This window comes from Squalius cephalus, assembly GCF_949319135.1.
Source record: "Squalius cephalus genome assembly, chromosome: 17".
In the NCBI taxonomy this organism is placed as follows: Eukaryota; Metazoa; Chordata; class Actinopteri; order Cypriniformes; family Leuciscidae; genus Squalius; species Squalius cephalus.
The window spans coordinates 20,548,716-20,567,052 of NC_137138.1; the positions used below are offsets into that span (position 1 = coordinate 20,548,716).

At 37.3% G+C, this 18,337-nt stretch overlaps 1 protein-coding gene across 2 annotated transcripts in view; it reads left to right on the forward strand.

Moving 5' to 3' along the window:
• The window catches only part of tenm2b (teneurin transmembrane protein 2b), a 253,318-nt gene that overhangs the window by 61,483 nt on the left and 173,498 nt on the right, over positions 1-18,337 (forward strand). Inside the window, exons 3-4 of one of the 2 annotated variants that reach the window (XM_079898743.1) lie at positions 3,921-3,965; positions 5,062-5,337. In XM_079898743.1, the coding sequence (XP_079754869.1) occupies positions 3,921-3,965; positions 5,062-5,337 (321 nt within the window). The remainder of the gene's footprint in view (positions 1-3,920; positions 3,966-5,061; positions 5,338-18,337) is intronic. The other variant, XM_079898744.1, reaches the window with a different exon arrangement.

The window sequence follows — 18,337 nt, forward strand, 5'->3', positions numbered from 1 at the left end:
GTGTGGATTGCAATATATTACGTACAGCTGTGCTATTGCTCTGCTTATTTAACCTTCACACTCTGCTCTTACTTTAAAACATAGTTGGGATAATTCCTGTTCACGTGGCTACGCGGAAGCGATAAATAATTCTTTATTATAATTTTTTAAGGGCAGACAAGTAGTTTGTTGAGGGTTGGTTTGTAAAGAAGGACTACACGCCTGCGCACACACACACACACACACACACACACACTCACACACACACACACACACACACACACACACACACACACACACACACACACACACACACACACACACACACACACATATATATATATATTCAAATGTGCATACCTATAGACTAAACATGTGATGCGCATGTGCGTGCCGTCAGTGTTTTGGCGGGTTTGCGTTTTTGAGGTTTGCGCAGAGATAACCTTTTTTTTTTTTTTTTTTACATTTTCAAGGCTTGCACATTGGAATCTATTTCAGGGTTTGTGTTCTCGAGCCACCAGCCACTGTTTTGTGCGGATGAGCGGGCCGGAGCACGCTGAGTGTTTTCTGATAGATCGGTGTCGTGTTAGCGGCCCCTAAGTTAATAACTAATGATCTTTGCAACAGAAGTGAATAAATCAATCAAAACTAACTTTAGCTGGACATTAACTTTATTCTAGAGCCAAAACCATCTCTGTTACTGTAATTTCCTATTATCACTGTAAAGTTGCATTGAAACAATCTATATTGTTAAAAGCGCTATATAAATGAAGGTGACTTGACTTGACTTGACTAATGGAATGTATATTAGTGAAGATTGGCCATCAGCCTGTGGCAATTATAGGTGTGAAACCTCCAACATCATATTGGCCAGTGCTTCAGTTTCATTGTCCAACCCCTGTGTACATATACAGTATATATACACACACTATTATCATATGTCAGTGATACTAAAATAACACTGGAACAAACTCTTTCAAGTACTCTTTAATTACAAGATACTGCCTCACCTGTTCTGTCATAGTTGACGCCATGCCAGTGCTGTTGAACACATACCTGTACATGTTTCCTCTTGACTGCAATAAACATTCTGTATTCCACACACAGAGCAGCTGCTGTCTTAACAGTTGCTGTGCAAATGAAAGGCAAACAAAAGAAAGCAGAGGGATTAATAATAAAGGTGGCATAGCAAAGGGATGCAATGCTCTAATGTCACCACATGCATTTAAAGAGGAAAGTGAGTCAGAGGAGCTCTCATGAATAAGAGACCCAGATGAGAAAACAGCCGTTAGACAGTCAGCTCAAGCACGGAGCAATACACAACAAAATGACCCAAATGGCCCACGCTGGGGCTAGAGGAATTGGAGGAAGCTCTCTTTTCCACAGCAGCTATATTCTCCAACAGTGCAGTCAGGCGGACTGACATTATTCAGGGTATGCTGACTGCATCCTCTGTACCCTGATGGTATTGATCTCTGGAGATGGAAAGCGTGACTGCTTGGCTTCACAAAAAAGAAAGAAGTGCAACATAGACAATAATGCTCGAAGACCAAAGCATAAGGGATGGAATTTAGAAAGGTCGGAGGATATATTGAAATTGGCTGACATTTATGAAGTAATATAGGCTTCATTGAACCGCCTTCTAGCCTTTTTAGAAAGCATCATTTACACCATGAATGTCTGACTTCTCTGTGAGAGAGGATTTGTTTCTCCAGCAGGAAATGAGAAAAAGGCCCATCTTTCTTTCTTTCTTTCTTTCTTTCTTTCTTTCTTTCTTTCTTTCTTTCTTTCTTTCTTTCTTTCTTTCTTTCTTTCTTTCTTTCTTTCTTTCTTTCTTTCTTTCTTTCTTTCTTTCTTTCTTTCCAGCCGATTCCATTTCATTAAGGCCTGTCTTATGGTGTTTAGAAGCTCTGTAAATGTTTTTCTTTGTGAGATCTGGTTAGAGGTTAGAGAGAACTTTACGCATAACTGCCAGCCTGCATGGAGACTTGACTCCAAAGACACCAGCATCTTCAAATACCCGTTTGCTGCTCTACAGGGTTTTTTTTTTTTTTTTTTTTTTTTTCTCCACAGCTGGCCTTTTAATACAATTTATTTCTTTGACAGAAACTTTCCTTAATACGCCTTTGGGACCTATTTTAACAATCTAAGCGCATGGTCTAAAGCACAAGCCGCAAATTCACTTAGGGCATGTCCGAATCCACTTTTGCTATTTAACAAGTTTAACAATAGGAAAAATGGTCGTCGCGCCAGGCGCATGGTCTAAAAGGGTTTTCCCTATCCTCATAATGAGTAATGGGTGTGTTTTGGGATTTACGTGCTTTTACACGATCAGAGTCTCAACTCCCATTCCTTTAAAATGCCAGTTGTGCTCACGCCATGGCAGATTCGCTATTTACATGACGGAATTTGATAGTGGAAAGACCGAAGCGTCTACAGAGCGCAAACGGAACTGCTCGTGCGCGAGGTAAAAGTGCGCAAGCAGACCATCTACGGGACAAGCCGGATTCCACCATATCTTTATGTACACAAAAATAATCTTTTACATTGTAATCCTTTTATTTTAAATATTTGGCATGTTTGTGTGCTTCTGTACGTGTATCCCTGTGTGTTCAATAAGCAGAGTGTACATGCGTTGTGGACCCGCCTATAGGCGCAAATGCATTTGCTATTTAAACAACTTGGTGCAGGACGTGAAAATGATAACTGCGTCGGACTGAAACTAGCAAAAAACACTTGTGTCGCGTTTGGCGCTGCATTGCGCCGGGTGTAAGATAGGGCCCTTTATCTGACTGGGTTCTTCTGTGCTCTAAATTACAAATCTTTTGACAGGTCGACAAACTCTATTCATTTTTAGCAAAATATTAGTTGTGTTCATGTCTTTTGCAAGACATTGCACCATTTCATGCTTTTCATCTTCAGAAAGATCTTTCTTCCTCCCTATATTGCATGAGAACTGTGACTTGCTTAATAATGTGGAACAACTTCTTTAAGTATGTTTTCCATTCACCTAGGACCTGGCAAACTATTTAACAAACCTGTCTGAGATTGATACCAGTTATCTAAAAAGATATGAGCATCCATCCATCCATCCATTGATTTTTACCTTTTTTTACCTGCAGATTATGTTCAGCCGAATCTACCTGTATTATCTGAACAGCAAACATGTGTGCACCCTGCAAGAACAACTGATATGTGCTGATAGTTCTCACCATACACTTAGGACTTGAGAAACCATTGTCTTTGCTCTGTGCTCTGAAGATGTGAACATTTCAAATCATTGGGGTTTTGAAACAGCATGTATCTTGTTTTTCGTATCCTGTAATGTTTTGATGGGATCTCACAGTTTTAGCAGGCTGTGTTAACATTTGCATCTCCATCACAGCAGGACTCTTTGTCAATCAGGGCGTGTCTGAGGCCTGAAAAGAGATGATTGAAGTGAAAAGAGATTTTTTCCGAAATGCTTCACTGTACCTGACGGCATGTGAAAAATTCTATGTTGCCATGGTAACCCCTCCCTCAACAAATGACCTTGCCACTCTCTCGGATTTTAGCACCTGGTGAAAAAGGATATTCACTTTAATGTCCAGGGTGTATGAGCAAAAGGGGGAAATTGTGTCTAAACAGACAGGGCGCTGGAGGAGGCTGAGTTTTTGGCCTTTTTTTCTTTATAAAGTGTGTCTTCTGGGATATTTTTTTTTTCTAGAATGCCTTCTGGCTGTTCAGTTAGACACTATCTCAAATTTACACCTTGGAAGATTTTTCCCTTTGGAATAGACACACAACAGCGGGGAGGCAGAAAGCTCCGCATGACTTTTCCACACATAAAAACAGCCAGGGAGTTTCTGCTATACGGAGCAGGTTTGTTGTGCACAATGCAACTTTTGCATTGTGTTGCGGGTGATGTTATTAGATGATGGAGGGACATTTTGTTCTTACAGCTTACGTGGAGCTGGCCCCGATTGCCGTTGGTTACTACGTTTCAGGTATGCACTGCATTGGTATGTCTTGGTGCAGGATGAGACTCCACCCCCCAACACCTCCTGCTCCTATTTAAATCCTTGTGTGCCCTCTATTCTGTTTACTCGACCCTCATTAAATATTGTGTCGTGCAAACGTATTATGTGGATGTGGACTGTGCTTTCCCCCCATATTTGAGCAAAATGCAAATGTTCAATAGGTTGTTTTTGCAAAATGTTCCTCCAACCTGCTGAGTAGTAGGATGCAATGCACATTCAGCTTAATGTTTTTAGCTGCTTATGAAATTATTATTAAAGATTGGTGGTTTCCTGCTTTGCATCACTCTAATGTAATAGTGAGTCATTAGTTTGAAGTCATTAATGGCTGTGATTTTATGCAGTGCACATATTTGTGGATCTTCCTAATTCATGAATATTCCTGTCCTTTTAATGTTTATCTCATTAATGCCTAGTCTTCCCCTCATTAATTCATATGTAAATGAACTGAATTCATATATCTGTTGTATATATCTATTGTTTTATATATGCTACAAGTTTGGACATGTTGAAACTTTTAAAAGATTTAAAAAAAACTTTTCTTCTAAGGGCATAGATTAAATACATTGAATAATTAGTTTAAATAAATATGCAAATAAAACAATATAATTTAAAAGCTAAAATATATTTTTTTGCACGCACGCACACACGCACGCATGCACGCACGCACACACACACACACACACACACACACACACACACACACACACACACACACACACACACACACACACATTTCCTATATTTTGAATTGAAATGGTTAGTATAGTGATACGTTTGTTCTTATAGGTGTAAAAACAGCCAGTAGTCTTTGTCCCACCTTAATATAATTTAAATTCATTCCTTTCACTGCTTTACTGAATGAAGATGACTGGGACAATACAGAGCTTAAATTAATTTACACACTAAAATGAAGACTTGCTAGAATGAAGATTGTGTTGTCATTATGTAATTTAGCAAAGCCAGTTCTTAGTCAGAATCATCCAACTCGTTTAGGAGTCAGAGATGCCTTGCAGCCACACACACTTTCTTCTTTTTTTATTTAATACTTGTATTCTCATTACAGGGAGCTTCGCATTGGCTGATCTGGGCATGTGCGAGCCTCCACCGTCATCCAGTGTATATTGTTCCAATATGAGCCTGCTGCAGGACAGATACGCTCTGAGCGCCGGATCCGACGCCGACTCAGACCCTGAGGGGGTCATGACCCCTGAGCGCGCCGTCCAGCTGTGGAGCGGGCAGCCACTCAAGTCCCGCCGCAGCTCTTGCCTGTCCAGTCCTGACCACTCGGTTCTCACTCTCACCGACTCTGAAAACGAACACAAGACTGATGAAGAATCAGGTAGGAGAGAGAGAAAAACACTTGAAAACAAATGAAGAGACAAATGAAAAGACACTGATGATTAGAGATTTATCAGAAGGGTAGTGCATCTAAATTAAGTGGAAAATCTGTAATTTGGTTAGACATTAGTTACAACAATGAATGCCGGTTCAGTGAGACATCTAAATGAAATGTTCTCATTGCTCATTCCCCAAAGGCCTTCAGTTTTTTGGGAGGTGAAATTGAGCTTATTGAATCATTGAATAAGGACTATTTATATGATTCTCAACACTGAGGCGTCAATATGTGTAAAGCCAGTGCATTTTCTGAAGACTGTATTCACTGCATTGGTGAGATCAAAGCAATTTACAGACCAAAGAGGAATCATTTCAATGCCTGCGATCTCAAGTGGCGTTTTGTCTTTGATATAACAAGACTTTATTGCCAGCATGTCTAACTTGCCAATGACAAGTACCGATTTATTCATTTATCGGGTCAAATTTATAAAATGCTCTTCGCTGAATGTTACAACGCAGTTGTAGTTTCTTCTTTTCATATTACAAGCACCAGACATTAGTGTTTGAATTCAGAGACATCTGTATGGATGTACTATTGGTGAAGCTACAAGTGACTTTTATCAGTCTCATCAGAAAGATAATTGAAAACTAGTCACTACTCAATAAAAAACTTATCTTAATATCATTGTTCATTGTTCATTTTACATTTAATTTTGTTTTAGGGCCTAGTCATAGTTTTTGTCTTTTGATGGAAATGTCTTGTGAATTACGTCCATTATACATGTACTGAAATTACATCATTTTAGTTGATAAAAATAATATATTTAGTTAACAATGCAAAACGACAAACTTGCACATTTAAAAAAACGCATAAACATTTATTAACACACTACCGTTCACAGTTTGTTTTTTTCAGCAAGGACACATTCAATTGATCAAAAGTGACAGTAAAGACATTTATAATGTTACAAAAGTTTGAAAATATATGCTGTTCTTTTGAACTTTCATTTCATTAAAGAATTTGGAAGAAAAGATATATCAAGTTTTCATATGCAAAAATATTAAGCAGCACAACTGTTTTTAACATTAATCCTATTATAATAAGAAATATTTTTGCAAATCTTTTTTTTTTTTTACTTTTTTTTTAAATAATATTTTACAATGTAACTGTTTTTACTGTATTTTGATCAAATACATGAATCCTTGGTGAGCAGAAGAGACTGAGCAGAAACACATTAAAAAGTAATATTCACCCCAAACCTTTGTGCGGTAGTGTGTGAAAACTGTTTTTGTAAAGATATGGACTGAAATAAAAGCAGTATACGATGGTAATTATACTACAGTACACAGAGACAACAACAGTACACAGATAGTAAAATAAAAAATAAAGAAAAGAGATACATGAAAAAGATACACATATGTTTATAGAAAATATAAATAAACATAAATAGACACATTTGTATGTACAGGTGTTTTACTGTATATACAGCAGAGTAGAATAGAATTGACAGGGAATTAAATAAAAAAGGTAGGTTATTGTCAAATAAATATAAGTGATATTGCACAAATTTATCATTGCACAGTTGGAAGAACATTTTCCTGTTCATGAGTTAGATTGCCTTGGGAAAGAAACTTTTCTTGTGCCTGGCTGTTCTGGTGCTCAGTGCTCTGTAGCGCCGACCAGACCGCAACAGTTCAAAGAGGAAGTGGCCTGGATGTGAGGGATCCAGAGTGATTTTGCCAGCTCTTTTACTCACTCCGGATGTATACAGTTCTTGGAGGGTAGGTAGGAGAGCACCAATAATCCTCTCAGCAGCCCGAACCGTCCTCTGTAGTCTTCTGATGTCTGATTTTGTAGCTGAGTCAAACCAGTTATGGAAGTGCAGAGGACAGACTCAATGACAGCAGAGTAGAAGTGCATCAGCAGCTCCTGTGGCAGGTTGAACTTCTTCAGCTGGCGAAGGAAGTGCTTTTTTTTTTGCCTTTTTTGCAATAGAGCAAATATGATTGACCCACTTCAGAGATGCCGATGCACAGGAACCTGAATGACTCCAGTGCTTCAACATTGCTGTTCATGATGGTGAGTGGTTGTAGTGCTGGGGTGTTTCTCCTAAAGTCCACAGTCATCTCCACTGTTTTGAGCGTGTTCAGCTCCAGGTTGTTATGACTGCACCAGACAGCCAGCTGTTCAACCTCCTGCCTATATGCAGACTCGTCACCATTGTGTACGAGGCTGATGATGGTAGTTCAAACTTCAAAAGTTTGACAGAATGGTCTTTGGCAGTGCAGTCGTTGGCGTTGCTGTTGGAGAAGAGCAGTAAGGAGAGCACACATCCCTGGAGGGCGCCAGTGTTGATTGTGCAGGTGTTGGATGTGAATTTCCCCAGTCTCACTAGCTGTTGTCTCTCTGTCAGAAAGCTGGTGATCCACTGACAAATAGAGCTTTAGAACAGAGAACTGGGTGAACTTGAGTTCTGGGATGATGGTGTTGAAGGCTGAGCTAAAGACCACAAACAGAATCCTTGCATAAGTCTCTAGTTTGTCCAGGTGTTGCAGGATATATTGCAGTCCCATTTTGACCGCATCATCCACTGACCTGTTTGCTCGATAAGCAAACTCTATTCACATTGAGTTACATATTCTGGCACATAACTGATGTTCACCCGTGCATTTTCTATGCAAATATAAATTGTATTGTAAGATTTATGTTTTGGATACAGATTATTGATCATACATATATATATATATATATGAAGAGTTCAGATGCAAAAGCCTCTAAGTGCCATCTGAAATTCTCTTCTAGAATGTTCATTTTTATCAAGCTCGTATATTTAAGTTCAGTAATTTCAATTAAATAGCAATGAAAATTACCTATTAATTGCCATTTAAGTGAAATTACTGAACTTAAATATACGAGCTTGATAAAAATGAACATTCTAGAAAATTTCAGAAAATTTCAGATGGCACTTAGAGGTTTTTGCATCTGAACTCTTCACACACACATATATATATATATATATATATTGAATGATTTTGAGTGAGCTAATTAACCTGCTAGCAAAGCAGTTCAGTTTACTGGTGTTCAGCTTTTGCAGCTGAAGCGTGGCAAAACATATTTTAAGTGGATTATTAGAATCATCAGTTTTCTGAATTTAAACATTTTTATTCTTTTAATTTAATTTTTATTATCATCATAATGAGTCAGCGATATCAAAGATAGGGCGAAATGAAAAAGTAAACTTTTTGGTTAGTGTTTGGAAACAGAACTGCACATTCTCCAAAATGTTGAGATTAAAGGTTACACGCTACAGAAAGGCTTTTATTGCACACAGAAAAGAAAAAGAAAAGAAAATCAGACCAAACAGAGGAAGCAAATGGGGCAAAGTGTTTAGGGAGGAGATGTGAAACTACAGGGGGTACTAACAAACAAAGAAGCAAGATTTCCTTGTTGAGGTGAGCAAATGTGAAGAAAAGGGAAGTACAGTTGATCTAGAGGGGCTGAAAACAGGCAGTCATCGTTCAAAGCCGGCCCAGCTCTGCTGCTCCATTCCTGGACATCAAGGCCACCACATGCAGTAATGGAAGCAGGTTGTGCAAAGGGAAGGCACAATGTGGGATTTATGATACCTGCGGCGAGACGCAATAAGCACCAGGTGCGTCTCATCACGCATTGCCAGCAGTGTTCCAGTTTTGTTTCCCTTCTTCCTGTTGTGAGCCTTCACATGTGCTTGTGGGATGAGGGACAGGATGATGATGATGATGATGTTGGAAAGGGGAACTCATGGGTATTGATTATCTCTCACACAGTCAGAGAATTTAACATAGAGAATGGACGTTTGCAAAAATAGGGTTCAAATTGGTGTTCAGTGACTTAAAGCAATACATCTTGTGTTCTTTGAAGTGAGAACTAAAATATATAATATAATAACTGGATGTTGCTAGTGGTTGTTTTTACACAATAACATCTGAACACATGAACTCTATTCTATTCTATTCTATTCTATTCTATTCTATTCTATTCTATTCTATTCTATTCTATTCTATTCTATTCTATTCTTGAATAGTTTGGGGTACTAAGACACTTTTATATTTTTTTGAAAGAAGATTCTCACACTCACCAGAACGGTAATATTGTGATATATTATTGCATTTTAAAATAACTGTTTTCTGATCTTCTGATTTGGTGCTCAAGAAACATTATTATTATCAGTGTTGAAAACAGTTGCTGCTTATTGTAGTGTGAAACATTATACATGTCTTTTAGTGTCATGTTTGATTAATTTGTAACACTTTACAATGTTTCATTAGTTAACTTAAGTTAATGTAACAGTATTTATTGATCTTTATTTATGTTAGTTAATACAAATCCAGCTTTGTTTGTTTAGTTCACAGCGCATTAACTAATGTTAACAAATACAACTTTTGATTTTAACAATGTATTACTAAATGTTGAAATTAACTTTAATATACATAAATACATGCTGTAGAAGTATTTTTCATTCTTAATTCATGTTGACTAAAGTAGTTAACTAATGTTAACTAATGAAACCTTATTGTAAAGTGTAAATAATTAATTTAATGCATATTTGCTGAATAAAAGTATCAAGTTCTTCAAAAAACAAAACAAAACAAAACAAAGCAAAAGATCATAGTGGCCCCAAACTTTACAATGTTAGTGTCCTAAATTTTGGTGACATGGTTGCAAAATTCTAAATATATATATAAAATACATTCAAATATTTAAAATATTATAATTCAGTTCAGTTCCGTTTATTTCTTAAGCACATTTAATGACAGCAACAAAGCAGACCAAAGTGCTGTACAATAAAAAATAAATGGCCAAGATAACAGATAAAAGGAAAAAGAGAAGAACAAAACAAGACTAATACGATTAATTAAAAGCCAATGAAAAGAGAAATGTTTTAAGACTACATCTGAATGCAGATAAAGTAGAAGCAGCCCTAATGTACTGTAGTCTGGAAGGCTGTTCCATAAAGTGGGACCAGCCACAGAAAAAGCTTTATCACCCTGACACTTTAAGCGAATTCTTGGAATTTGTAGTAAGTTTTGATCTTCAGACCTTAGGCTTCGTGAGAGATTATAGGGGTGCAGTAAGTTAGACAGATAGCTCTGCATTTGATTATGTTAAGATTCATAGACAAGTAATAGGATTTTAAACTCAATTCTATAATTACCATGGCAACCAATGTAAATCTTGCAGAAGGGGAGTGACATGCGTACATTTTTTACATCCTTTCAGAAATCGTGCAGCTGCATTTTGAACCACTTGTAAATGAGAAATTTGAGACTTAGATATATCATAGTAGATTGAGTCGCAATAATCCAGCCTAGTCGTAATAAAAGCATGGATTGCAACTTCCAGAGACTTCTCAGATCGTAACGGCTTAATTTTAGTAAGCAAGCGGAGATGAGTTAATATGTTTATTAAACTTAAGAGAATTGTTAAACTTCACACCCTTTCCTCACAAAAGAAGAAACAAAAGTTTGTAGATAACCAATAGCGATCTTGTTACTTCCTGGAGAAACAGAGGGGCCAAAAACCATTACCTCTGTTTTACCTGAAATTCAAAAAAAGGAAGTTTTTATAGAAAGCCAATATTTAACTAGCCTGGTTCTACCAGACTCTCGTACATTTCATTTGTACAGAGAGTCTGGCCTCTCTCCATTGATAAGCGTTAACTTCCTTGTAGGCGGGTACTCTGTTGAAGTTTAAAACTATTGGATCTGCCCAGAGTCACTCTGGATCTGCCATAACCAATCGCTAACGTTTGGTCGTGACGTAACCCTATACTCAAACTAGCGCACGACCTCAACGTCATCGTTCTCAGCCACTCCCTCTGTTCGCTGATTGGACCGGTAAAAAAATGATCGGAGAAAACCCCATGTTTCGTAAAAATAGAATGGGAACCCAGGATAATTATTATATGTACAATTATAATTAAAATAAATTATTATTATTTTTATTTATAGATCATTATTATAGATTGACCTCCTGCAGTAGACAGATAATATTTTATGACAGTTAATCACACCCCTTCTATTACCATGTTTTAGATTTTCAAGCCCTGTACCATCTTTTGTGGAAGGTGCCAGTGGCTGCTATACACCCCTAGGGACTTTTCATAGGATCTTCGGTGTGTCTATGAAGGCACTTTGAGTCTTTTTGTTTGGAATGGTGGTTGATTTCTCCACCACGAAAACCTCTCGAGACTGCAGCGAAAGACTCAAACCCTGAAGACACTGAAAACAGTAAAAAGCAATTTTGACAAGTTCAACTCCTCCATTGCTTTTGCCCTTTCTTTCAAATGAGCGTGGACAATGTGAACAATGTGGACAGTTTCCAAAATAGAGAACGGTTTTTGAGAGTATGACAGTTATTTATGCAATAGAAATAAAGCAATATAGACACAATTGCGAATGACCAACAGTGAGTATCCCATATGCATTTGAGACATATACACTGCTGAACTCAGTTTTTTTGCATTCATCTTCACCTTCCTCAAAGAACGAATCACCATATACACACGGTTTCCCACTTAATCAAACTTCTTTTACTGCCATAATTAAATCTTTTCTCGATGGTCCACACCCTCTCAGATGGCTGCTTCTCTGAATAATCTTCATCCAGACAAGAGCATCTGCTTTGTGTGCAGCTGTGTTTGTAATTAGTACACAAGCACCAAAATGACGCGTTTTCGCAGCCACCTGCTGTCCAAATCCAGCGTCTTACATTCTTGGTGACATGGATCCTTTTGTTCAGGTAATGGACACCTGAGTCACATCATGCATTTAAAAAAATAAGTTTCGCTTGGAAGCAATTTTGGCCTGTGGGCGGCGTCGGTGGCCGTGTTGCCGCTGTGACAGACATTCACCAGAGCGTCGGCGTGCGCACACGCTGGGAACAGCGGGACGTTCTCAGAAGAATCGTTCACATTGTTTCCACCACTGCTATGAGCCATGCAGTCTTCAAACAACCTTGTGGCGGCCCACTGATCTTTGTTTTTCTCTTTCTTCTCTGTTCTGAACTTCTCTTTCAGTGCCACGGGCAGATATTGAATCCCTTTCCCTTAAACTCCACCCCTACCGAGACTGAAGAGCACGTCAAGTCTGTGTGGGTTATTTTAATGCGCCACGTTTGAGAAAAGAAGTTTCTCCATTTGTGTGTGTAGTTGTGTTCATTGAAATAAACCCAGCAACACAGCAGGGCGCAGACCACTAATGAATTTCCACTGTGGGAGCTAATTAATAGGGACGACAAGAGCTGGATTTGATCAAGAGAATGCTGGGTGACAAGCCGCAGAAGTGAGTCCTGAGGCATCGTGTTCAGCCACCATTTGCTTGAAGAGCGTGGCATGATGATATGATAAAGACGGCACCTTCAGGCAACACTTACACTCATTACCACTCGCTTTTGTTACCATTCACGGGTCAACTCTCTTGCTCGCCAGCGCCAAAGAAATGCCCTGCCACCATTCCCGGGCTCCCTATCCCAAGTGTCCTCGCTCAGATCTGCCCGTCTTCAGTTGTTTGCTGAGCCTTGGTTACTTTTACAGACACTGGGTTCATGTCCCTGGCAGGTTACAGCTAAATGATTAGAGAAGGAGCCCTCATTAAAATGCAACAGTTAGCCCCGTGGTGCTGTTTGCACTCTTTTAAGTTCTTGTGGTGAACTGTCACACAGGCCATTAACGAGTCTATGGATACAAACTTCAGCTCTCGGGAGTCATTGCGCGTGTTACAGTATGAGAAGTTGTAGCATTATCAACTGTGAAATGGGAAAACAAAGTTTGGCCAAAGATGATTGCATAATATGAGCATGCGGATTAATCCTCATTCATGCATGAATTATTAAATCACAAAGGGAAAAAGTGTTTCTGTTTACTTTAAGTCTTTGTTATATCATTAATTTGCATTGCTCTCTGTTGCGTTATTTCTACATTATCTAAGCAACAATGTTTAAAGTTGGGGAAAAAAAAGAATATACTGAATATACTATGCCCTAAAAGTATGTACTTTTTATGAAGAAAGAGTGTATGAGTGTGTTGCAAAATAGTAGGCAAGCTTTGGGATATACAGTACTACTTTGTCATAATCAGAGCTGCTTAGTGCTTACAAATTGTAGTCGGTTACTGATTCCAAATTGCATGACAAAAATTGTAGTTAGTAACAATCCATTACATTACACATATTAGGTAATATGATCTGACTACTTTCTGATTACTTTTAAATTACTTTTGACCTAAATCATTTATCACTTTGAATTAAATAGAATAATATTGTACCATTAAAAAAAACCAAGAGAATATATATTATTCCATTCTTTATCAACAACATGCATTAAACATTGCATTAAGTCAGGGTTTCCCAGAATGGGCTACATGATGGAACTGCAGGAGGTTTGTGTGTTTAATGAAAAGCTAATAAATAAATAAATCATAAAAATTTAAAATGAAAATAACTCATTTTAAAATAATACAACTTTTAATAAAAATGTGTTTTAAAGACAAAAGCCTTCCAATTACATAGCAATGCATGGTTAAACGACTTACAGCTTGACAATTCATATACCTGTAGTAATTAATGTGTTCCACAGGAGTTGATTCAATACAATGCTGAAATGTTGAGAAAACACTCCTTAAATCTGAAATGATCTCTATAAATTGAATGTAGTGGTCAAATGATGCTTTGTTGCCTCTCAATTTTCCATGTAATTATAGCCAACTGACTAGTGGCTGGTCTGTGTGTGCGATTTTACAAAATTAGAAGACTTTCTAAACGTATATAATCAGTAGGCTTTTTAAGAAAGGAAAATTTAAAACATGGAAAAGAAGAATAAGGAGAATCAATAAATTATGAATGATTTACATTGTGTGAATAATATGCAATCATGTAATCAATAAAAAAGTAACTTTAGTCTGATTACAAGTATTTCAAAACATAAAATAATCTAATTACAAGTACTTCATTTTTGTAATCTGATTATGTAATCCGGATTACATGTACCGTAATCAGTTACTACTACCCAGCACTAGTCGTAATTGCGTTCTGTCAATTAGTTACTTGCATTCTGTCACCCTTTAAACTGCAGCTGTCAATCATCTTGTCACAGTTAAAATCCTCCACATTCGATTTCATTTAATTTCCTACCGTATCTGAGAGAAATGTTGTAGCAGGTTTATCTTCCAGTTGTGTGTTTGCATAATGATGTATTTAAAGGTTAATGACCAAACGTATCTTTATACAAGTCTGTGTTGTTGCAGATGAAATATAATATGGATAACATTGAATACATATTTTGTGTTAAGTTTGATACTGATTATTAATCACTCAAACCCCTTAACCGTTGTTCTTACACATCCGCCATGTTTGTAGTTTTTTAAAACACGTTTTAGTTGTGTTTGTAGTTCTAATCAAATCCTTGTCCAATGCAATGGGTTGTGGGTAATATTAGCCGTTAGACTGTGCACGGATCTGCACTTAGTACGGAAATAGTAGACCATTCGGGTATCTTTAGAATACTCATTTCAACATACTATGATTTGGGGCACACTAATTCCAAATGCTATTTAGAATGGATAGTATGTGAATTGGGAAGCAGCACATGACATGTAAACCTGTTTTGGTTGAAAACATCACACCCTGAATGGTTAAAATGGCTTTTTAAGGTCTGTCCACTGTAGAGACATACAATTAAAACAGAAAATTAGTGTTGAATTCATTAGGCAAAGAGGATCATCTGTTAATTTCCAGTAGATTTCTGGCACACACACAATTGAAGTGTCAGAATAAAGAGCATGAAGATTATCTACAATTAGGAAAATTTGGTAATCTGGATTTTCAAATTTTCTGCTCATTTTCATGTTGGTGGCAGAAATAAAAATGTTCTGTGGATGTCCAATATGAAGGTAAAATAGTAGCAAAACTCGAGAGCACGTAGATGTGAATTTGAGAACTTGTACAATAAATATTCGTACTTGTACATGAACATTTACACTCACAGCTCCAATGTGAAAACCTGTCAAATAAAAATCTGAAGTTGAATGTTGAAATTTGCACTCGCATACAAGAGTCACAAACCTGTATTAACTTGTGCACTTGAAACTCAGAGGCGGTTAAGCCATGTTAGCGTTTCAGTGCACGCACGTTTCTTGACATCATCAAAGTCCCATTTCATTGGCTAGGTGCCAACCAATAAAACGGCTCCTTTGAAACCCCCCCGCTCCCGCCCCCCTTTCTCTCTCACCGCCTCTGAGTTTCAAGTGCACAAGTTAGTTTTGCACCTGATATATCGCGAAAAGAGTAGCAAAAGTTAAGGCGCGAAATTTGAAATTGCAGTGACAGATTTGAGAAGTTGCAAGTGCCTAATTGAGGTAGTACTGCGAATGTGAATGTAAGATTAAACGCAAAATATATATTACAAGTTTGTCTGTCATTGTATTTTTGTGAATGGCATTTTACACATTTGTGTCTACTTGTCTGCAGCTTCAGATTCAGAATACAGGTTTGTGACTCTTGTATGCGAGTGCAAATTTCAACATTCAACTTCAGATTTTTATTTGACAGGTTTTCACATTGGAGCTGTGAGTGTAAATGTTCATGTACAAGTACGAATACTTATTGTACAAGTTCTCAAATTCACATCTACGTGCTCTCGAGTTTTGCTACTATTTTACCTTCATAGTCCAACCTCATTTCTTGAATCGAAAAGGGAAGTGAAGACTGAAACTGAAGACAACTAGTGTTTTAATGAACACCTCAATCCAAATATGCCTAGTAACAGGTATGTCGACAACTACAAGTTTTAAATACTTATTGTAGAGCTTTGGTTTCCATGACAACAGGTGAAACCCATTGGAAGGAGTGTTTCTTTGGAAAGGTCAGTGATGAGTTTGTGTTTGCTGTGTCTGATTATTATTTATTTTTTATTTATTTTTTTTGGTTGTGTGCAAAAGTGTGTTTGTATGTTTTGGGGAAACATATTTTTGTTTCTTCAGCGTAATTATTCTAAACCTGGACTTCTAAAATTAATAAGTACAAAGTGTTGCTGTGTTGCTTAATATGATCTGGATAAGCACAGAATTTACATTAGTCCACAAATGAATCCATATACAATTAATGAACCAGATCATATTTACCAACCATATCAGGTGACGTGATTCTTTCATTCATCAGTGAAAAATACATAAAATACATCATGACATCGTGTTTGCACTGTTACTTATGATGAAAGCATTTGTGAGAGTGTAGAAATCGATGCTCATCGCTGCAACCTTTCATACGATGGGAAGTAGATCTAAATATAATGCTATAATCAACACTTTTCACGGTTAGTTAATCTCGAGAGCCGTAATAGTAAAATGTAGTAAAAGTTTTCAAGAGAGTTCTACGTGTAATACTGTACAATACTAACACGTGTAATAATAATTTCATATGCAAAGATGTTAGCCAATCACAGCAGTGGGCGTTTACATTTAAGTCTACAGCAGACACGCCCCTTCCAACAGAGCATTCAGGTTAGAAAATGGCCTTTAATTTCTAAATTTTGACCATTTTTGGTGTAAAAATCATACTAACATTATAATGAATCTATTATAGTGCACCTCAGGAAATATTATAAAAAATGCAGTTCATGACCCCTTTTAATTTTTTTTTTTTTTTTAAATGAAATCAGTTGCCATTCTTTTCAATGACTCCTTTCTGTCCAAATTAGAATTACTGTAGGCATAAAATAGGAGTTTGTGAACTTTTTAATTGATCATGGCAGCAGTAATTCATCAAACGATGGAGTGGTGCTTTTTAAACAGGCATTTATCCAGATGCATATTGTAGTTTCAGCACAGTTTCAGCATTATAAAGAGCCGCTACAGGTGTCTGGATCACAGTGTGGAGTGATGCTGTACAGTCCAAGTAAAGAATGCTAAAATTGGTCATCTGCAACAAACTTCCCTAACCAAGCACAGAAGTGCATTAAACAAAATGCGTAACATTTGATAGTTCACCCAAAAATGACCCAAAATGCTCACCCTCAAACCATCCTAGGTGTATATGACTATCTTCTTTCAGTCGAACACAATCAGAGTTACATTAAAAAATATCCTGGCTCTTCGAAGCTTTATAATGATAGTGAATGGCGCTTCTGATTTTGAAGTCCAAAAAAGTGCATCCATCCATCATAAAAGTAATCCATACGACTCTAGGGGGTTAATAAAGGCCTTCTGAAGCGAAGCGGTGGGTTTTTGTAAAAAAAATAAAAAAAATAAAATCCATATTTAAACCTTTATGAACTTATGAACTAGGTTACTGCAGATGAAGTTGACTTGCGGCAAAAGGGTAAGCCCTGTCGCAATGTAGGAGTATCGTAAGCTAAGGTGAGAGTAGACTCATCTTGCAGTTCAAACAAATAGGGCTGGGCAACAAACTCAAGCTCCTCTTCTTTTATATCGAAATCCTCCAATATTTAACAATTATCGTTTTAGACTTTTAATTTGTGACCATTTGTTTTGCTCTATCCTCTGTGCTTCCACGTTCTTCAATACGTCATGCGTCAGGTCAGGGGTTACTCTTTTGGCGTAAGTCGATTTGTGTAGACCGTCTGCCGGAAGCTAGTTATTTTAGTTTATAAAGATTTAAATCATTTTATTTTTCCTACAAAAACCCATTGCTTCGCTTCAGAAGGCCTTTATTAACCCCCTGGAGTCATATGGATTCCTTTTATGATCGATAGATGCACTTTTTTTGGACTTCAAAATCAGGACCACCATTCACTTCCATTATAAAGCTTGGAAGAGCCAGGATATTTTATGATATAACTCCGATTGTGTTAGTCTGATGATGAAAGACCTAGGATGGATTGAGGGTGAAATAATTTTTGGGTGAACTGTCCCTTTAAGACCCCAAAACAACGCATTAATTCTTAGTGTCTGTCTTGCCTGACTCTAAACTGAAGCAAAATACACCTGTATTCTTTTTAAACGATGTTTACA